The sequence below is a fragment of the Marmota marmota genome, unplaced genomic scaffold (genome assembly GCF_001458135.2).
Source record: "Marmota marmota marmota unplaced genomic scaffold, marMar, whole genome shotgun sequence".
Taxonomy (NCBI): domain Eukaryota; kingdom Metazoa; phylum Chordata; class Mammalia; order Rodentia; family Sciuridae; genus Marmota; species Marmota marmota.
The window spans coordinates 4741035-4763699 of record NW_025999925.1 but is presented as its reverse complement, the minus strand read 5'-3'; the positions used below and the strand labels follow the sequence as shown (position 1 = coordinate 4763699).

Sequence of the window (22665 nt, the reverse complement as noted above, 5' to 3'; positions counted from 1 at the left end):
ATGAAGCATTTAAAATGATAGGGTTAAGGGCTTGCTCATCAGTGGAGCACTTGCCTAGCATACATGAGGTCCTGAGGTTGATACTTAGCATCAAAAAATAAATAAATAAATAAAAGGTCACCTGTAAACTGTATATTAAAGAAACTGAAGGGTCTGCCACTTGACAAGCATTGGAAGGCTATAAAGAGAGTAAATTTGGTCTCTACTCTTGTTTAGGAGTATCCAATCCAGGAGTAGAGTAATGTAACCCATCATGAGAGCCCAGCTCTGAGAAGGTCTCCCAAAGGTTGGGCGGTGTCCTTAGGCAGGATGTTAAAACAGTGCAGCAACATAGTCCTTAATCATAAAGTGAACCTAAATTCTATTTTCAGGGATATATTTTTTTGTCTGAATTTACAGAATTTTAAAAATACTTTATTAGAAAGTCATTGTACATCTGCATATGAAAAAGCAAGGCATCTAGTTGGGACAGGACTAACTACCAGAGCAAGCCCAGATGTCATTCACTGCACTTGAAATTGAGCAGAAACTTCCATGGCTCTTATCACAGAGCTATTCCATCAATTTTCATTTTATCCATCTTCTGAGGGATGGTGTATTCAAACCTTTTTGTTACCTGTGACAGCTTACTCTCAGGGGTCGCTTGGTAAGAAGGGGCTCAGAAGTCTCCCAGAAATGAAAGACAATAGTTGGTGTCCTCATTAGAAGCTGAGCTAGTTACAAACATTTGATGCTGTCACGACCTGCATGTGAAAGTGTGTACGTCCCATACAGTTGGTTTGAGGTACACGGAATGAACACTTAACAGAGGCCCTGGCCAGCAAGCAAGGCCCCAGGGTCTTGCAAAAAGTCAAGATTGGGAAATGGGAGGCCTGGGTTTCTGACACAGTTTCCCCTGTCCTCAGGCAAGGTATATCTCAGATTTTTTTATTTTTGTAAAACAAGGTAATGCTCTTTTTCCAGGGACATTATAAGAATAGAACAAGATTACATTTATTAAAGTGTTTTGGAAGTAAAAGTGCGATTATTCTTAGATAACAGAAGGCATTTGGGGTGGAAGATATTTAATTCTGTTACTTTGCATTCTGGTTATTTTCATGTGCTTTACTCTATAGAAAATCTGGAGTCACTGACCACTATGCTTTGAATGATCATCATGCCCTTCACTTGACTAGAAAGGTTGTGAGGAGTCTGAATTATCAGAAGAAATTAGATGTGAGTAGGATGTGTTTTTCTTTCATTTTCCTGAAAAAAAATTTTGGCTTATGCCACCTGAATCATGTTTTCACAATTTTTCTCGATTTCTATAGGTTACCATTGAACCTTCTGAAGAGCCTTTATTTCCTGCTGATGAGATGTATGGAATAGTTGGTGCTAACCTCAAGCGGAATTTTGATATCCGAGAGGTATGAGAAAGTGGAACTGTAAGCTGTAAGCCATGCTGGCAGTCTCTGTGTCTTCAGAGCTGAAGTTTTGTTACAGGGTATTCATGCACCAGGACTGATGTGGCTCTTAATGAGGAGTAGTATACAGGAAAGATGTCTTTCCATGTGGTAGGTTTCACTGGTACATACTCAAAGAGAGAGGGGGAAAGTCTCTTAATGATTGGGAAGTTTTCCTTGCAGGAAAACAAGGCTTGGTTTGTTCATAGAACTCCGTATTCATGTGGACATTAGGAACTAGGTTGGGACAGTGTCACAATTTCCAACTGTTTCTTTTTGGTGTTCTTATTTTAGGATATGGACAAAATGTCAGTAAGTTGTTGGAAGGAAAAGGTACCCTTTTAGAGCAGTATGACATTAGTGAGTAGTAAACTTGATTACAGTGGAAGATGTTGCTATGGTTGCAGATTGCCAGCATAGTGTTCTGTAATCTAGATTGACAATTTTAGTGTTTGCATGAGCACATAAGCTTTTATGTTGTTCAATATCTGTAGCTAGCAAAATCATTTTTAAGCTAGGAAATTATCTTACTATCATATTCTATGCTAGGAAATTTAGTATTTTAAGTTACTTTTTCCCCTTGACTATAAAACAACAGTCATGTACTAGCTATAAAAAATGTAGAAAAGAAGAAAATAAATTTGCTTATAATTCCACCATCCAGAGAAAACAGCCAATATTTTGATGTTTTGACTTCATGTGTGTATACAGTTGGCTCCCTATATCCATGGGTTCTGTATTTGTGGTTCTGCATCCTTGGATTCAACCAACTTCAGACTGAAAATATTTTAAAAAATAACATCTGTTTTGTACACGTACAGATTTCTTAGCATAATAACTATTTACATAGCATTTGCATTGTATTAAGTTTTATAAGTAATCTAGAGATGATTTAAAGTATATGGGAGGGTATGTGTAGGTTATATGCAGATACTGTGACATTTTACATAGGAACTTGAGCATCTGTGGATTTTGGTAAGAGGGCCTAGAACTAGCCCCTCATGGATTACGAGGGATGGCTGTATACATTTTAATATGGTTGAAATTTATTTGTGTTTATGTTTAATTTTTTAAATTCTGCTTTTCCAGTTTAGATTGTAAGCACTTCCTCTTGACCTTAAAAGTTCTTCATCAAGCATTTTCTGTGGTTAGGTCCTAATCCCTATAATAGTACTTGGCAACATGGTAGGCACTCAGCCAATGTTTTTTGAATGAGTTGATGAGTGTAATATTCCATTGTATAGACACGTGCAACTATTTTATTTGAGCAAAGCCTTACTATTACTAAAGGGTCTTACATTTTGGAATTTTATAGAGCTTCAACTGGCACTTCTCTTTAGCAAGGTAGCTTTGTTAACTGTAAGTTTTAGAATTAGGTCTTTAGTTTGACTTTTAATTATGCCTAGGCACAGAGAACATGGTACTTGGAATCTAATGTGCTTGAGAACCCAGTTGTTCCAGACAACCAAGTTTCTAGATGACTGAGAAGTTATCCGTTTTTAGCACAACCTTTTCTTCCTTTATTCAGTATGTGTTCTGTGCACATGTTGTTTCAGACACCAGGATTCAGAAGTGAACAAAAGAAGAGTCATGCTTTTGTGAGACTTCATTTTAATGGAAATCTTATAAAAAAGATAAACTCTTGCCTTCTTAAATGACCTGGGTTTCTAGATTTTGCTGCTACATGCTCGTCATAATTTATCACATTTTTCTATATTAACAAGCCTTGTTCAGAGGTTTTGGCAGTGTATGGAGCCATGGATGGCACTGGAATCTAAGTCTAAAAACCTGACTTCTAGCTCATGTTCCCCTAGTTAGAAGTAGTGGGATTTAACCTGAGTATCAGTTTCTGCTTCTAGAAATGTGATAGTACCACGTTGTCTATTCCTAAAGTTTCAATTCTTATGAAGATAATATATTTTGTATGAGAGGATATTGTTAATTGTAAAGTAAATATGAGGTAGTGTTATACTAAGTGACCCTAAATTGCTGTGCCCTTCGAGCAGCTTCATCTTCGTGTGGGCGGTAGTTATGTGTTGATGGCTTGTTAAAAGTTTCAGTTTTGGAGGTCATAGAACCTAAAACAGATAACTGTTATATTCCCATATTTAGGAAAAGAACTAAAAAACAGTTCAAAGTAAGCTCTTACCTTATGCAGAAAAAGATGTTAGGAAGCATTCCCTCATTTTTCAACCCTTGCATCTAATTAGAAAAAGCTTTGATTGATGTGGTAAGCCAGAAAAGGGAAGTATGAACTATATAGAAAATAATATGTATCATCTAAAACAGTTTCTGAAGAAGTTTGGGTATGCTTCATGTTTAGGACTTGTGTGTGTGTGTGTGTGTGTGTGTGTGTTTGCTGCTGGGGTTTGAATTTGGGACCTCACAAGTGCTAAGCATGTGCTCTACTGAAATAGTCCTGATGAGCTTAAAGGATCAACTCCTCAGTAATTTCTGCTCCCTTTAGATTTAGATTGACAATATATGTGAATCTCTTTCAAGTGTGTCAGAATTAATGAGCAATTATTGAGAGAATACTACTAATAATTAATAATAGCTCTTTTTTGTTGGGGGGAGTACTAAAAATTGAACCCAGGAGCATTCTACCACTGAACCACAACCCCAGCCCCCTAATACCTATCTTTCAATGAAAGCCGGTTAGTATGCTTCAGTTAGTACTTTTTCCAGTGTTATTATGATTTTTTTTAACAGATGAGGAAGCAGGCTTAGAGTATTTTAAGATTTGTTGCTCAGTGGTAGAGCTGGAAGTCAGACTGGTTCTTCATTTTAATATTATTTTCTTAGGTTCTTTACTACTAGTTCATTCTGGTTTTGTTCCATCTTCTCCAGAAGTGAAAACTGAGGCTCTGATGGGTTAAGTGACTCACTCTGGAACACCTAAGTCAGGTGATACAATCTGAGCCAACGTCTTCTGACTGCAGGCTCTGTCCATGCCCTGCTCTCTGGTCAGTTCCCAGAACTCGAGGAGGCATTTGACAGCCTCTCTAAGCCCAGCCCCCAGTCCCCAGTCCCCAGAATCTTTGCAGCTTTTCTTGTGCACAACATGGTGCCTTTTTATAGTGAGATGTAAAATTAGAGCCCAGAGTGATTTTAGGGCATTCACTGTGCACGTTAAGTGAAATTCTAGTGAAATTTTGTGAAAGTGGCAATGTCACTGAATTGTTTTCCTTATAAATTACTTTAATGCAAACATTATTTTGTGTTATAATTTCTGAGGAACACTGTCATTTTCCCTCTTAGGTCATTGCTAGGATCGTGGATGGAAGCAGATTCAATGAGTTCAAAGCCTTCTATGGAGACACATTAGTTACAGGTATGCAAGTGAAGGAATGAAAATGTGAACATTTTCTACTGGTTTGAAATGAGTGATTCCTTTCTCAAGGCTTTGATACACTTGGCAAGAGCTTTGTTATTTAGAGCACTACACATGTATGAGTCAGTTTTCAAAAGGAGCTATTTTATAAAGGTGATTTGTAGTTAAATGGTTTCATGATTCCTGAGAGTTTAAAATGATGGCTGGATGCTGTGATATGAGCCCTTATTTGTGACTTTGTGGCATTATATAACAATATTCTTAAAGTCAGCAGAAAATATTTGTAATGATTTTTGTTTCTCTGGATGACTAGTTATTTTGAAAATTTCAGCATTGTCTCTTTTGTTCTTTAGTCTCCAATTCAACTGGGAAGTTTTATGTGATGTTTTAGCTTTCCAGAAGAATGTAGAGTGAGTTAAGTCTTCTCACAGCCTCTGTGGGGTCTTAAGCTGATGCATGCAGGACAGTATGCTACATCTAGAAAAACAAATAAGATTATTATACATGTTAATTCTTTTGTCTAAGGTATTAAGTTTATAGGCCTTTGAAGAAAAAAAATATTTCAAACAGCTGCTAGACTCAATATATCTTGGCCAAATGGCAGAACACATTTTATGAATTTTACTTGGTGTTAAAAAGCTTGAAAATATAGTAGTTATCCTGACAATAACATATCAGAGGAGGGGGACATAAAAACTAGCTGCAAAAGTCCAAATTGCAAATGTACATTGAAGCTTAAGGAGAAATTTCAGCACTTTCTCCTAGCTTGATTTGTGAGCAGAAGGAGGATTCACAATGGGAGTGGAATTTATGTTTTTGTATTTAGGTGTTTAAGTGATTAAGAGCTTTTTGTTTGATATATAGGCAGGATTTGTCACCAAATAGTGCAGGATGTAACCCTCATTGTATTGTGGTTTCAAACAAGTCAAAGCTTGTCTGCTTTCTCTAAAGATGGATGGGCTGTCCCTGTCATCTACTTTTATATATTTGCCCAGTACTTGTGGTGCCCTTGTCCCCTAGGAAACCAGGGCTACATCCAGTTTCCTCCATATTTTCTTGACTACACTGGGCTGTAAGTAAGGCTGGGGGAAGAGAAGGGGAGAGGGAAGACCAGAGGAAGAGGGTGGGAGGCATAGAGGGTGAGAGGGGAGACCAGAATTCTCCAGAGGCTCAAGTGTGTCTGGGAGTTCTTCAGGGTTTCCTCCTGCTTCAGCACTCATCCTTAGGCCCCAGGAGATTTCTTGGACATTTTGCTTTTCTCTTCAGAATTCCATTTTGGATCAGGCAGTTAGTGAAGACCTTCCTTCCATGACGTCCCTAGGATAGTGGGGCCATGGGCCCCATTCAACAAGTCTGATTGTGTCTGGAGATCCCTAGGCAGGGCCAACGGTGGATTGAATGCCTATGTAGTCAACAGGGTAGTTAATGTGCAGAGTGGCATCTTCCAAGTGGATCATGTTAGAGTCTCATCTCTTTGTGAGTGGACACTCTTAGGAGTGGCTAGCTTAGCTCTCCCTGAATAGCTTCTATAAGTGGCAGGGCCATTTAGGATATGCAGCTTAGGCTTTTGGCTGGGATTTTAGGACTGTAAGACAAAAAGAAATCTATGGCCATCAAATCAGTATTCCACTTTATCACATTAAATAAACATAATCATTTAGAAAGGTAATAAATCAATATAAGGAAAAGTAAAGAACAAAAATCTGTCTCTAAAAGTTCAGCATTTTGGTTTATCAATATGTCAATGTGCTCTTATCTGTTAATTTTTCTTCTCTGATGTTTTGAGCACCTACTTTGTGTCAGGCTCCACAGCCTGTGCAGCTAGAGGTTGAAGAGGTAGAGTCCAGGTGTGTAGGCTTTTGTAGTAAGCTGTCTTTGACCCACTTTGGTCCACAGAGTGTGGATTCTTGGGTTCCAAGTATTTGACACCCATTCACATGGGTGGATTCACCTCGTGGGAATATAGCACGACTCACTTGTAAGATGCTCTTCCTACAGGTACATACCTACAGGTGTTCTACCCTGTTAAATACTTAACACATTTAGCCCATCCTTGGCTTGTTGGAAATCTCTCTGGAGAAGGCCTCTCTAGTCAAGTTCTTCTGGTTTGCAAATAATTAGCCTCCTCTTAAATAACCTTAAACACCTGCCTAACAAAATAACAATTGCTGTCTCTCTCCTTTCCTCCTTCCCTCTCTCCCTCCCTCTCCCTGCCCCCGCTTCCCCTCCCCTTGTTTCTTGTGTGTGCGTTTGTATAGGGTGGGTGTTTGAAGTGGTAGTGGAAGTGGTGATAGAGAGATGGCACTTGTGAAAAGAAGAAAAAAGATGCAAACTGAAAACGAAAGTGAAGTGATTCATTCTTTGAAGCCTAACTGGCTTTCTTGCTTTATCCTTGATCACTTCCAGACTTAACTGTTCTTGTTTTATTTATTTGTTTATTTATTTAATTCTAAGTTGTTTCCCTGAGTTTATCCTTTTTATTTTAAGGGTCTGTTGTTACCACACGCATTTTTGGTCAAGCTGGGAAATAGGTCTGAACAATAACCTTTAAATATCTCTGTGCCTTTGGCTTGTTGTATTTCGGAATATCCATAGTGTCTGGTACACACCAGGAACTCAGGTATGTGTTAAATGAATGAGTGGATGACACACTGAACCAATCATTTAATCCAAGTAACCCAGTACAAATAGACAACTTTACATGTAACATGACCCTTTTCAGAAGCAAAGAACAAAACCAGCCTCTGGTACCATAAGAATAAAATATTGTGACATGAGCTATTTTATGCCATAGATAAAAATCCCTTTACATTTTAAACTTTGATCTGAAATTAAAGAATGTGTAAGTGTGCTTCTGGTGAGAATTAAAAGCCTTCTGAAAAATGTAAATTCTTTCTGAATTTTCTTTTGAGGATTTGCTCGAATATTTGGATACCCCATAGGTATCATTGGAAACAATGGAGTTCTGTTTTCTGAATCTGCAAAAAAGGCAAGTACTGCTAAAAAGACTTCAAGAGTTTCTGTTTTAATCTAGCACAATTAATTTTGAAGGTCAAATAATGAATGAAAATTTAGTGCATAAAAGCTTTATAATGTTTAACCAGACATCTTAGCAGACAAAATGCTGTGTACATGTTTATACCTGTGCATGTATGTTTGTGTTTGAAAGTTATGTTGGTTAAATTAACATGATGTGATGGAAAAACTGCAGCTCTATCAAAATGTCAAATATGCTGTTTTAGGAAAATTCTTAGGAGATACTTCAATTACAATTGCTATCACAAGTATGTGTTCAGAGAAGGTTGGGGAGACTTGTTCTGAAAGGGGCTCCTCCTCTGGGGCTGATGTGTGGGAGGGATTTGGCTACCCTATGCGTGTGCTTCTGAGCTGTGAGCTATTTATTTATTCCTTTCTATCCTGTCATCTGCTTTTACTTTATGGAAATGGGAAATAGTAGGTTTTTGTTACTGGTGTTCTGGCTTTAAAGAGTGAGCTCTTGAATATCTTTTGGCTTACTGGGTGATTCCATGCATCATTGTCTCAGATTACCTCACCTTAAGTAAATGTAATTCATGTACTTCTTTGATAAAGTGTTGTCTTAGGAAAAAAGTTTAGTTTTAGTAAAGTATTCCTTATTATTATAGGAAACAGCCAGTTAAACTTTTTCACACCCTAAATGAGGAAGCATTTGTCTTTGGTGAAATGTTTCATCAATAAAACCAGTTTCTATATTCTGCTTTCCATTATTATTCCCTCAGCTCAATTATTTAAAAAAAACCAAAACAAAGTAACAATAAAGCAAATATAAGTCATCCACAATCCCATTATAAAGAACTTTTAATAAAATTTATTATGGTTCTATAGTTTTTTCTTTTAAAAAAGAACCTAAAATTGATAGTCCCATATATAGATGGAAGAATTGCTTATTTTCGTTAAATAGTATAGATGTTTTCAAAAATATTAAATGCTACTGAAATAATGACTTATAACTTATCTCAGTAGAGGAAATGTCAGACTGAGGCCAGACGAACCACTTGGTTTATCTGTCAGCTTGGCACAGATAAACCCAGGAGGAGTTATGTTTGGCTCCAGTCTGACATTTCATTTGTTGAAATAAGCCCCAAAGGTCTGTGTGATTTCCTCATTCTTGTAAACATAGTCATATTGAGGTTGAGCAATTACTTTGTAATTTTGTACCAGCCAAGGCATTTCCCATGGAGATAAAAGATGTGCAGACAGTAAAACATAAAGGATATGGTTTATACAAGTTTCTTGCTCACACAATCTTTCGAAGATAGGGATAGAATAGTCACATTTTTAGATCAGTAAATAATTTCCTAACCTGAAGGCTAGAAGATCTCTAGCACTCAGCCTAATCTAAAATCCCATTTCTTTGTTGGGGCATGTGAGTAAGAAAGATATATTTTATAATATATTTTAAAATTTTTTAGTTGTAGATGGACATAATACCTTTATTTATTTGTTTATTTTTATGTGGTGCTGGGGATCGAACCCAGTGCCTCATGCATGCTAGGCAAGTGCTCTACCACTGAGCCACAACCCCAGCCCATATTTAATCATCTTGATGCATGAAGCAAATGGTCACCAAGATGTCAGTGGTATCCTGGATATCCCCAAATCTTTGCATTCTTTCTTTTTCTAAAATGGAAAATTAGAGAATTATTTTATAGCAAAGCTCAGCCATTCTCACTGACCGTAGTTCTTTCGTTTCTGTTACTGAAGTTTTACTTGCTGCTTGGAATGTTAGTGATTAACTTCATCTGCGACACAGCAGTTGCCTTACAGCAACGTGCCAGTGATCACACAGGCGAGTGTGCAGAGTCAGCTTGGTATAAACAGTGAGGCAGCACTGTTCCTTTACTGTCATGGTTAATAGAAGGTCAGACTATCCAAAAAAGGGTATTCTTTCTTCTCTTTGACCCAAATTGTGATTTTTGTGGGATGCATGATAGTTATGGAGTTAATTGTATTTTTTTTAAAAAAAGAATTTTTATGTTATTTGCTTATAGGGCGCTCACTTCGTCCAGTTATGCTGCCAAAGAAATATTCCTCTGCTGTTCCTCCAGAATATCACTGGTGAGAAAATAGCTCAGTTTATTTGGTTCATTTATTCTAGAGCTGCAAACCATCCATTGTGGCTCAGTGCAGAAAGTTCTGTTGGACTAGCTTTTCCTGGAATTTCTTTAAGGATTAACATTTTCCTTTATGAACGTTAAATACTTTGAGGAGATTACCCATATTTTCTAAGGGAAGCAGTTTCTGAATTTGGTGCATCACAAATGTTCAATGGCCTCCCTTTACTTCTACACATGCGCCCTACCCACCTGCCCAGAGTCAGAGAGCATTGTCTGACCCACTGTCTCCTTCCCAGTACCTTGTTTCTGCTAAAGGATTTAAAGTACATGCTGTGGTTGTCCATTTATCTTTTATTGTGCAGTTGATTCTACCTGAAACAATATCTATTTAAAATGTACATGCACATCCTGAGCCAAAGTGTGGGGATTTGTGTTTTGACTCCAAAGAATGGCATGACTAAAGTGAGTTCTGTAACCTCCCTAGACTTCATGCTTCATAGATGATCTTCACATGGTGGGTGGAGTGATTTTAAAGTCTCTTACAGCTTCAAAGTTCTCTTACCTAGAATTCTGTGACTCTGCACTGTGTCTAACATAGAGGTAGCACTCATGTGTATTGACTAGCAAAAAACTTCCCCCCTCAATCTTCCAAGTAATTCATATATGGTCACCTCAGGCTCAGGAGGTGGATGCTTTGTATTAGTTGTTGGATCAGGCAGGCCTTCCTAAAAAGGAGGAATCAGGCCCTTGAAAGTGAGCAGGGCTTTAAATAGTACTGGGATGCAGGCTGAAGGAGTTGGAGCTCCTCTGGCTGAGATGATTAGCTGGAGGAAGAGAGAGCACCCAGTAAAGGCAAGGACTGTGCTGTTGTACCTGTGGTAGCCACAGCAAGTACAGATGCTCCATCAGGATTTGTTGAATTGAATTGGATGACCTGATGTTGGAGATGTGCACAGCAGGAATAGTGCTAGTTAGGCAAGTGAGATAGACTAGTTAGGCAAGTGAGTTAGGCTAGTTAGGCAGTCAGTTAGGCAAGTGAGTCTACATTCATGGATGAAAGAAATGTCTTCTCTAGAGACTGGATTGGGGAAGGGGACAAGTGAACCTGACTTGGTGTTTCTAAGGTGGAGAGGGAGGAGCCCAAGTCCCAGGAGACCCAGTGAAGCTGTAATGCTGTTTCAGCAGAGTTGGGAGCTTGAAGTAGAGGATCTTGTAATTTCTTTCTCTTTTTTTTATGTTAAATTTTGTAGTTATAGATGGACAGCATGTCTTTATTTTATTTGTTGATTTTTATGTGGTGCCGAGGATCGAACCCAGTGCCCCACATGTGCAAGGCAAGCGCTCTGCCACTGAGCTACAGCGCCAGCCCAGAATCTTGTAATTTCAATGAAAAACAATTGCTATTGAGTCACTGGCAGGGACTCAGCATCTCCATGAAATATTAATCTTTATTTCATCAAAGTTTTAAAGCCATCCTGCAGAAGGAACAGCCTTTATTTTAAACTGGGTCATTGGATACGGAAGCCCTCACAGTGTGGCTTGCTACAGTGCTTTTTCCTTAGGTTGCCGTGTCACAAGCTCTCATCATCAAGCCTCTACTTGGAGGTGATTTCTTGAAGAGAGATTGCTTCCTTTTGTTGTTTGGGGATCTCTCTGTGTATCCAAATGAATTGTTCTAAGAAAATTTTAAAAGTGATGAAAAAATTTATTTAACACACTTTTTGGGGACATATTTCACATACAAATATTTTGTTAGAGTGAGACTTTTAGGAAAATTAGTGTAAAACAAGCTGACCTTCCAGAACCTTGGTGGAGTTGGCATTGCACATCAGGCCCGTCACCCTGAGGCTCCTTTCTGTTCTCTCTCCTAGGATTCATGGTTGGTAGAGAGTATGAAGCTGAAGGAATCGCCAAGGATGGTGCCAAGATGGTGGCTGCTGTATCCTGTGCCAACGTGCCTAAGATAACCATCATTATTGGGGGATCGTATGGGGCTGGAAATTATGGGATGTGTGGCAGAGCATATAGGTAGGTGGTTGTCATGATTTTCTCTGAAAGACAGAAGCATGCTTGAGGTATTATCATAAGTGGTCATTTTATGTTTGAAATGATGGCATTCACAAATCTTGATCAGTTATATATAATTGGTATCATCTAGAGGAATGAAATTACATTTAATGCTAAGGGTTCTGTTTGGAAAAAATCTACAGTGGCAATCAGGCAATATTTAAAATGGCTGATAATGAAAAGTCTATACATTAAAACTTGTGTGATGCAGCTAAGATCTTGCTTTGAGGAAGGTTTACAGTCTTAAATATGTATACTTGGGGGCTGACAACATAGCTCAGTCGTAGAGCTACATTGCCTAGCCAAAAAAAAAAAAAAAAAAAAAGTATAAGGTAAAGAGCAAGGATGAAAATCAATGAGCTGAGCACCAGCTCAGGAGGAACAGCATCTTAAGTCCAAGAACAATGGAAAAGATATAGTGAGGAACAAACATAAGGTAGAAGAATTGGTAAAGCCCAAAGTTGTTAGATTAACAAACTTAAGTTGAAAAGTTAACAAACTTGATAATCTCTCCATCAAACTGAACATAGGCATGTATAGCCAAAATCAGGAATGGAACATGACCACAGATAAGAAGATATTATGAATACTTTTATACCCATAATGAGTCACCTGGAGAACTTAAAAATCACATGCATGCAGAGGCCCCACCTCTGGAGATTGGTCTGCAGTGGGGGTTCCAGACATTGTTCATTGTTATATATTTTTTAAACCTCTTCAGGTGATGATAATGTGCCCCTGGAAATAAGAACCACTTATTTAAAAGAAGGTTCTTTTTAATAAGAACCACTTATTAAAAAATGTGTCCTCTGAAAAGTCTGTGTTGTGCATTGAATTAAGTAGATCATTCTTTTTCTCCCAGCCCAAGATTTCTCTACATGTGGCCAAATGCTCGTATCTCAGTGATGGGAGGAGAGCAGGCAGCCAATGTGTTAGCTACGATCACAAAGGACCAAAAAGCACGAGAGGGGAAACAGGTAAATGACATTTCTTCTCCTTCTGGATCTGGCTTTCACCAATGAACACACTGGAGTCTAGGAGCAGAGTACCCATAATCCCTCTGGAAGGTTGAGAAGATGCTGATCCAGGAGTCGTTTCAGCAATTTAAGCTCACACACATATTTTCTGACTTTCTTTTTTTTACTTTATTATTTATTTTATTTTTTAATTTGTTCTAATTAGTTATACATGACAGTAGAATGTATTTTGACACATTGTACACAAATGGAGCACAACTTTTCCTTCCTCTGGCTGAACATGCAGAGTCATACCGGTAGTATAATCATACATGTATATAGGGTAATAATGTCCATCTCATTCCGTTGTTCTTCCCATCCCCACACTTCTTTCCTTCCTCTCCCTCACTCCCCTCTGCACAATCCAAAGTTCCTACATTCTTTTCTACCTCCACCCCCATTATGGATTAGCATCCACTTATCAGAGAAAACATTTGGCCTTTGTTTTTTGGGGGGTTTGGCTTATTTCACTTAGCATGATATTCTCCAGCTCCATTCATTTACCTGCAAATGCCATAATTTGATTTTTCTTTAAGGCTGAGTAATGTACCATTGTGTGTATGTACCCCATTTTCTTTATCCATTCGTCTGTTGAAGGGCATCTAGGTTGGTTTCATAGTTTAGCTATTGTGAATTGAGCTGCTATAAACATTGATGTAACTGCATCATTGTAATATGCTGATTTTAAGTCCTTTGGGTATAAATTGAGGAGTAGAATAGCTGGGTCAAATGGTGGTTCCATTCCAAGTTTTCTGAGGAATCTCCTTACTACTTTCCAGGAATCTCTTTACTGCACCAATTTGCAGTCCCACCAGCAATTTATAAGTGAACCTTTTTCTTCACATCCTTGCCAACACTTATTATTGCTTGTATTTTCAATAATTGCCATTCTGATGGGAGTGAGATGAAATCTTAGAGTAGTTTTGATTTGCATTTTTCTAATCACTAGAGATGATGAACATTTTTTCATATATTCATTGATCGATTGTGTTTCTTCTTCTGTGAAGTGTCTGTTCAGTTCCTTAGCCCATTGATTGATTGGGTTATTTGTTTTTTTGGTGTTAAGTTTTTTGAGTTCTTATATATCCTGGGAATTAGTGCTCTCTCTATCTAAGGTGCATGTGGTAAAGATTTTCTCCCATTCTGTAGGCTCTCTCTTTGCATTATTGTTTCTTTTGCTGAAAAGAAGCTTTTTAATTTGAATCCATCCCATCTATTTATTTAATTATTTATTTATTAGTTGTAGATGGATAGAATGCCTTTATTTTATTTGTTTATTTTTATGTGGTGCTGAGGATCAAACCCAGTGGCTCATGCATGCTAAGCAAGTGCTCTACCACTGAGCTACAGCCCCAGCCCATGAATTCATCCCATTTATTGATTATTGATTTTAATTCTTGCACTGTAGGAGTTTTGTTAAGGAAGTCGGGTCCTACGCTGACATAGTGGAGATTTGGTCCTACTTTTTCTTCTATTAGGCATAGGGTCTCTGTTCTAATGCTGAAATCTTTGATCCACTTTGAGTTGATTTTTGTGCAGGGTGAGAGATAGAGGTTTAATTTCATTTTGCTACAGATGGATTTCCAGTTTTTCCAGCCCCATTTGTTGAAGGGGCTGTGTTTTCTGCAAAGCATGTTTTTAGTACCTTTGTGTGGTATAAAATAACCATATTTATGTGAGTTGTTCTCTGTGTCTTCTATTCTGTACCATTGATCTACATGTCTGACTTTCTTTTTAAAAGTGATTTCATCTGAGGTACATCTCTGATCACATTTTTTAAAAAATATTTTTAGTTGTAGATGGACACAATGCCTTTATTTGATTTAGTTTTTTTATGTGATTCTGGGGATCAAACCCAGTGCCTCACACATGCTAGGCAAGTGTTCTACCACTGAGCCACAACTCCGCCTCCATCTCTGGTCACTTTTTATAGTTTTTTCAGAACTCTGAGTGCCTGAGGCACTCAGATGATTCTTATTTGTTTGCAGTTAGTGACATTTCAATAAATCTGATTTACTTCTTTGATTTTATGACTGAAAGCAGCAAAATTTTATTTTCTCTATTTTTACCTTTAGATTATTGTTAAGGATACCTCGAGTGGACGGAATCAGTCATTTACTGAGAATTGAATAACATTTGTGTTCCAAGAAAGTTTAAAGAAAAATGGAAAGAGTAGTGGAAACTTGATGAAGGGCAAGTCAGCAAGCAGCTGCTTTCATTTATTTATTTATTTAAAATTTTTAATTTTTTAGTTGTAGTTGGACATAATACCTTTATTTTATTTTATTTATTTTTATGTGATGCTGAGGATCAAACCCAGGGCCTTGCACATGCTAGGTGAGTACTTTGCCACTGAGCTACAACCCTAACCCAAGTGGCTGCTTTTATAATGGATATTTTTTTGGTACTGGGGATAGAACTCAGGGGCACTCGACCACTCAGCCATATCCCCAGCTCTTTTTTTTTTTCTTTTATATTTTATTTAGAGACAGGGTCTTACTGAGTTGCTTAAAGCTTCACTAAATTGCTGAATCTGGCTTTGAACTCGTGGTCCTCCTGCCTCAGCCTCCTGAGCTGCTGGGATTACAGATGTGTGCCTGGCTGGATTCTTTTGTTTGTGTCTCAGATTCTTCTGAAATTTGGCATTAATATTTTTTAGTTATAACTTTTAACTGTTTTGTGGAGGCACCAACATTTTTGAAGGCTGGGGGACAAGTGTTTAGGAATGTGTGTTTCTGAAGTTGCTTAGGTGAACTGTTGTCTCATCAGAGAAAGAAAGTATAAAATGGAGGAGGCCCTGCCTTCTTGGGCTCTATCCTGCCTTTCTGAAATCACCTGGTCTACCAGTTAGTTTGCAGAGTTAGGGATAATATAAAGCTGGAGAGGTGGTTCCTGCTTCCTTGAGTGCATTCACCCCTGCCTTACATCCCTGATTGTCTTTGCCAAGCAGCAGGAACTATGTAGACTTACGCTGAGGTTTTAGATTCACTTTAGTACCAACTAGTATCAAAGGAAAAGGATAGGTTTGTTTGTGTGTGTGTGTGTCAGGATCGGGTTGGGAGGGGGCCAATGATGGTGTTGGTAGGGGAAGTGGGGAAGGTAGTGGAGGTGGGGAAGGTAGGGTATGAAATGCTACCTGGTGTTTTGAAGATATATCTTAAACTTCATGAAGCCTAGCATAGTGATCCCTTGTTAAATAGTTGTTATTTGCCTAATTGATACACAGATTTGTAAATTCATTCCTTTGTATATATGAAAGGAAAGTACAGTGTGCTAGTGGTTCTTACTCCAAATTCTTGACCTATAAAATGATATTAAAATATTTAGATAATATTAAAGTATTAAAAGAAGGTAGAATTTATTTGAAATAAGTAATTTGTTTTGGTGCAGTTTTTTTTAAGTTGAAAATATTTTTTAAGATGGCAAAATAAGTTCCAAATATCTTTTACATCTGAGCTAATAACTATCACTTGGTCTTTCTAATGCCAATAGGAAAACCATTAAATTTTCAGCGAGGGAAACCATCTCTCAGCTATTTATTTTAACCCCCTGTAAGCTTTAAAAATTTTTAAAGTGGTAGAACACTTGCCTAATGTAGGACAGGCCCTGTCCAATCCCAGTACTACAAATGAAAAAAATAAAGAAAAGATAAGACAGAAATCGGTTATTTTGAAGGAAAATCTTACAATTCTTTATGTTCTTAACCAGAGGCTGCTAAAAATAATGTAGCTCTTCTGTTTTACTCTGTAATTCACATCCATTATTTTACCCTGCTGGAATACAGTGGTACATGCTATCCTGGGTTTGAACCTTTCATTAAATGGTCTCAGGATGCTGTTTCTGATAAGGAAGAAGTAATGGTAAAATAATTTGGTACTTCTGTGTCAGGAGAGATCATGCATCTTAAAGTATCACTTGTAATGAATACCTCACCACAAAAATGTTGGTTGTAGCGTTATTGTTCATGGGATTTACTGTCTGTTTTTTTGAGGTTTTCTAAATGGTATCAATTATTCCAAAGACAATGACTTATTCATGGCTCCTTTTCTTTCAGTTGTCCAGTGCTGATGAAGCAGCTTTAAAAGAGCCAATCATTAAGCGGTTTGAAGAGGAAGGGAACCCTTACTATTCCAGTGCAAGGTGGGAGCCAGAGAATCACTCCTTCCCTGCTGGGTGCCTTCTGGCAGCTTTGCAGAGACCCCAACAATCAGGATGGTCAGCCTCCAGAGGAATCAAAAATAACCTCTGGACAAACTTAATTTTGTACTGTTGTCTCTTTTTGCTAAACCGCTGCCCCTCCTCCAGGCTTCCCTGCATTGTAGGTATAGTATCATTGGGTGATTCTGCACCCCTGCCCCAACTCACCCCTGGTTGGGGTATACAGAGACTGGAGGGGCCCCGTAACCAGAGCTGGGCCATGCTGAGAGCTGGGAATAAGAGTTACAACTTGACTGTGTCACTGTCAGAAGTTAATGCTGAGTTTTCCTTAAAAACATGGGTTCCTGTCATATCTCTCTTTCTCATTGTTTTGTTTTTAACCCCATTTTAAGCATGAGATGGTTTGAACACCTATCAGCCCTTGTTAACAAGTGTGCTCATGTACTCAGAGGTGATCAGTCACAGCCAGGGTCCATGTGTCACATAATTACCTCACACCATTATAGCTGTTGGTTGTTTGTTTTTTATGCCACTTAATGAGGTAATAAATTATCCCAGTCTGTCTCAGTTGGAGACTTCCTGGTGTGTGCTTCCACATCTTTTTTTCCAACAACTTTAATGTTCTGCATTCTGAAGACTTAAGCTTCATGTCTTTCTTTCATCCCATGGGCAGAGGGAAAAAAGCAAGTATTTGTGTCTTTTAAAATTAGGTTATGCTGTGATTTATGCCATTTACTGGAGAGATACGGAGAAAAGAAAACCAAAAGTTAGAATCCATTTCAACGATTTGAAGTGCCTCTTTGTAGCTGGCTATTAGCACTGGGGTGCAAAGAATGAACGTGTTGAATTTCAAGACCATAATTAAAATTCAGATAATGACATTTGGATTTTTTTTAAAAACCTATGTGTCTCCTTGCTAAATATGTATAAATTTTGCTAAATATATATGTAAACAGATTTACAGGTATATTTTGCTGTGTTGGCTTATTAGTTCACTTAATTAAGAGCAAAATATTTTATAGTTATTGATTTGAGAAACAAACTTGTTCCTCCTTTTGCCATCACACAGCAGATTTATATAAGAGCCAGTAGAGGCAAAAAAGCAATAGAAAACTGTAGAAGATATTTACTGTAGAAGATAAAATGTAAAGTATATGTTGTAAGCTCGCTGACAGTTTTTTTTCACACAGGACTTTGACTGAAATGTCCAGTTACAGTTTAAATATTAAACTTTGAAAAATAGAGAGTTCTGTGTGAACCATTAACTTGTTTTTTGGTTCTGGCTAAGCAATGTCATCTCTTGGGAAAGATTGTATCCTTTATTATTTCCATAATAACCTTATTTTTTTTAATGGACTACATTCAAAGCAAAAGAGCAAATGGCCCAGATAGACTTAGTTTTGGAAATAAATGTTGAAAGATTTAGAAATAAATGTTGAAAGATAGAAAGATCCCTCTGTTAATCTGTAGATGCTTCACCCTTCTGTTGAAACGGTTGATGGCACACAGAGAGGAACTTTCTCTCAAAGATGAAAGGACTTTCCGGCTGGCTTATGATGTCCTTGGATTTAGTAGATCTTAGTTTAACAGCAATACCCTGGCCTGCTTTGGCATGAACATGGTTAGATCTGGCTTTTCAGAGAGCTCAATCATCACCTGCTATTGGAATCTCCAGTGTTTTTTATTTTGTGGACTTGGTAATCAAACCCAGGGCCTCATGCATCCCACGTGAGTGCCCTACCTCTGAGCTACATCCCCAGCCCTTCCAATATTTTCCTTATTCTTCCAAGTGACCTGTATAGCTTGCTAGTTTACTTCTGTTCAGTTGTTTTTATAGTCAAGCTTTATCAGGCATTGGATGACAACATCCTACCTGGAGCAGTCTTTTAATGGATGTGATTAACCAGCCCCTCTGTCATCATGCCTATGGGATCATGCTGCTGCAGATTGCAGAAGGGGTGTGACCAGTTTACCTGTCAACAGATTACAAGTGTGACTTTTTATTGGCCATTGATACTTTAGGGTCCACATTATGAATATTTTATGAGAAAAGATTTGATTCCTGTTTGTCGATGGCTTAATAATTGATGTGTTGTCTAGGTATTGAAGGCCGTTTGTTTAAAGAAAGCAATACTGCCACCTCCTAATGACCTTTAAAACATAATATTTTTCACTCCTTTTTCTTTATAAATTTGAAGGTTGATGATGAAAAGCAAACTAAAATTTCTACTTAGATGTTTCTTCTGAAATCAGTGGGCTATTAGTTTTCCTATCATAGCAAGAATAAAGCACTACATTTGAAGGCATTTATTTTACTAATGAAATATATTGAAGCCTATTCCATAACTTTCATAGTTTAAGAGTTTGGGGGGTTGGAGAATTATACCTTTCCCAGGGAAGACAGTGGCTTAACATTTTTACTTGGTTCATGTGGCTCTCCTTAGTAATGGCAGAAGCACACCAACTTGGTTTGTACATTTGTGAGGGCAGAAAAGGGACAGGAAGGCTTTTCCTGAAATAAGTAAAAAAAAATTTAAAATAGGGATTGAGATTTCTTATGTAAATAGTTCCTAACACTTTAAGCTTGGTACAACATTCTGTGGTAACCTGGGGTGAAAGTCATTATTTTTCTTTCCCTTTTCCCATCTCTTGAACATGGTTTCTGTTGTGAGATTCAAGTAATGAAGATGATAATCAGTAGATCTGTATATTACCTGAAGAAGACTCTTCATGGTGTGTATAAATGGTGGTTTGGTGGTAGGTTCATAATAACCCATGTTTTTATTCTTTTGTCAGGCTGTGGGATGATGGGATTATCGATCCAGTGGACACCAGATTGGTTCTGGGTCTCAGTATTAGTGCAGCCCTCAACGCCCCCATCCAGAAGACTGACTTTGGCGTTTTCAGGATGTAGCTGGAATATAAAATGTGTTCTGTTGGACATGTGCCAAAAATTATCATATGTAACCTTAAAATTTTAGATTTTTGAATGTGTTTCTGTGATTTTTTGTTCTTAATATAATGCATTGTACTTTTCTACCTTAAAAAAAATCAATGAGGATATTTATTTGATGAGCATCAATTCCTTTTAAATTTTCTTAGAGAAATTTTTCTGTGGCTCAATCTTATCACCCATGAAATGAAGAGACTAATTATCCTTTATATCCTACAAACAATATAAAAAGTTCTTTAATCTATAAATTCCAGTGTGGTTGAGATTATTAATATAAAGTTTATATTTGCTGAAATGATTGTTTTGCTGATTAGGCTTGATGATATTTTAAGTTATTTTAAAGAATCATCTATTACCTTTCTCTTCAGTCACCATCCTATCTCCTTCCCATAGTAATCAGATTTCTCACTGTCTGCACTGTGGGCCCTGCTTTCTAACCTATTCTCTCCTTGTTCTGCCCCTCTCTGGCTTCCATTGCCAACAGCTCTGTCTGGTCACCATTGCTCTCCATGTTGCTGAAGCCAGTGGAGTATTTCCCAGCCTTATCTGACTTTTCAGTAGCATTCTGTTGGATTGAACACTCCCTCCTTGAACTGCATCCTTGGCTTTCATACTCAACCCTCTAGATTTTCCATAAATCCCTTTAGCCTTTCTTTTTTAGTTTCCCTTGTGGAATCCTCTTCATCTCCTGATTTCCCCCACTTTTATTATTTGTCTTAATTTTCATTAAGGAATACACAAATACATTCTTATACTGAAAAGATACAAATAACACAAAAGTATCTCCTTTTTTAATGTAAGAAATCAACCCTTTTAGCCATTTTAAGTGTACAGTTCACTGGCATTAAGTACCTTCATATTACTGTGCAGCCATCACCACCATCCATCTCTAGAACTTGTCGTTGTCCCACATTGATTCTCTGTGTCCATTAAACAATATCTCCCATTTCCCCCTACCCCCAGCTCCCATTTTCTCCTCCCCCCCCCCAGCCCCTGGCCCATATTATTAAATGCACATATTTCTCATGGCATAAAACACGTGCATTCTTGCTGGGCCATTTTGCCCCTCTCATGGCTTCAGTCCCATCTAAATGCATTCCTGCATTGGCTCTTCCTAGCATAGTTCTTCCCTGGTTCTACACTTGTGTGCTCTTATAAAACATGTCTACTGGACATCCACCTGGTTGTCTTGGAGGAGCCTCAATTCAGTCATCAGGTGCTATAACTTTGCCTCCTTGATGGTCTCTTGAACTCCTCCAATTATATTTGTCTCTTACCAGCATGGGCCTTAGGAGTGGTCTGCTGCATCTGGTCTTACCTCATCCTGTCTGTTCACCTCTCGAGTTAGAGAAGCCACCCTAAAGTACACATCTGGTCAGACTGCTCCCTTCCTTAAAATCATTCAGTGGTTTCTTGTGAAGTACCAGCTGGCCCCAGTGGCCTCCATAATCTTGCTTGATCTTTGCTTTTTTAACCTCATCTCTTTGACTCCTCTTTTCACAGGACAATAGCTCTGGCCATTCTAGATGTCCAGGTCTTTGAACCTCCTAAGTTCTTCCACCAAAAGATATACAAGGCTCCCTTGACCTGAACTCTTCTCCTCTTGCTTCTTCAGCACTTGTCCTTCAGCTTAAGCTCTTGATTCTCTTTGATAAACACTACTTCCTTAGGAATGTTTCTGTGACTTCCCTGGACTGGGCTGGCTTCCCTACTGTGTGCTCTTGTAAAACATCATATGCCTCTATCACAAATTCATCATTGTGTCATAAATGTTTCTTTAACATTGCCCACTGCTAGAATGTAAGCTCTACGAGAGCAAGGATCTGTTTATCCTGTGTCTACAGTGCCTGGCACTTGAGGGGCTCAATATTTGTTGAATGAATGAAAATGTCCATATTATAATTGATGTCCTCAGGACATAAAATTTTAAAATTAGGTGTTTGATTATACAACTTGATACAACTATCATGTTTTCTTAATAAAATTAATATTTCAAATGTCTGTATATGATGTTCTGTTTAGACTTCCTGTATATCAGGAAGTCAATTTAACTTTGTATGGGGTGACATATAGACAGAAAATCATGATTGAAAGGTAGTTTTCATTTTCAGAAGGAACATGGTATTTTTTTTTTAAACAAAAGCACAAGTCCACTTTCACTTAACTATTTTTCATTAGTTTAAATCCTTGAAGGTAGAGCATCAAAAGAATTCTGTGTCCAGTGGCCTTGGTTATGAAGGCTGCTTTGGATTTGGCACAAGCCACCTCACTGTTAACGTCGGCATAAGTCACCTTTCCCCAAAGGACTCTGGTTTTGTTCACTTTGCTGTCAGGAGTCACTGTTTTTTTCTTGCTTTGTAGACATAGTACATCTTTTGCCCAAGTAGAATCTAGTTCCATCTCAGGCATAAACACCTCCAATTTTGAGAAGAGCTGTGTGCTCCCTTTAGTTCTGGAGACCTTGTTTCTAGCTAGCAAGAATGTTCCAGATGTTTCTGCCTTTTAGGAATCCTGTTCCTAGGAGGCCTTCACAGGCTCCAAGATGGTGGAAACACCACATTAAGTAAGTTCTAAGATTATATTACATTTTCAATTAAAA

General features: G+C 37.9%; 1 protein-coding gene and 1 non-coding gene across 3 annotated transcripts in view; one reads left to right on the top strand and one right to left on the bottom strand.

The window, feature by feature from the left end:
- The window catches only part of Mccc2 (methylcrotonyl-CoA carboxylase subunit 2), a 73619-nt gene extending 51552 nt beyond the window's left edge, over positions 1–22067 (top strand). For both annotated transcript variants that reach the window (XM_048800158.1, XM_015497817.2), the window contains 9 exons: positions 1116–1215; positions 1311–1406; positions 4704–4776; positions 7689–7765; positions 9807–9873; positions 11744–11900; positions 12802–12916; positions 17010–17095; positions 19910–22067. In XM_048800158.1, the coding sequence (XP_048656115.1) occupies positions 1116–1215; positions 1311–1406; positions 4704–4776; positions 7689–7765; positions 9807–9873; positions 11744–11900; positions 12802–12916; positions 17010–17095; positions 19910–20027 (889 nt within the window). In that variant the 3' untranslated portion in view covers positions 20028–22067. The remainder of the gene's footprint in view (positions 1–1115; positions 1216–1310; positions 1407–4703; positions 4777–7688; positions 7766–9806; positions 9874–11743; positions 11901–12801; positions 12917–17009; positions 17096–19909) is intronic.
- Trnaa-agc lies at positions 9269–9341 on the bottom strand. The gene has a single exon. It is a non-coding gene; the product is annotated as a tRNA-Ala (tRNA).
- Positions 22068–22665: the final 598 nt, after the last annotated feature.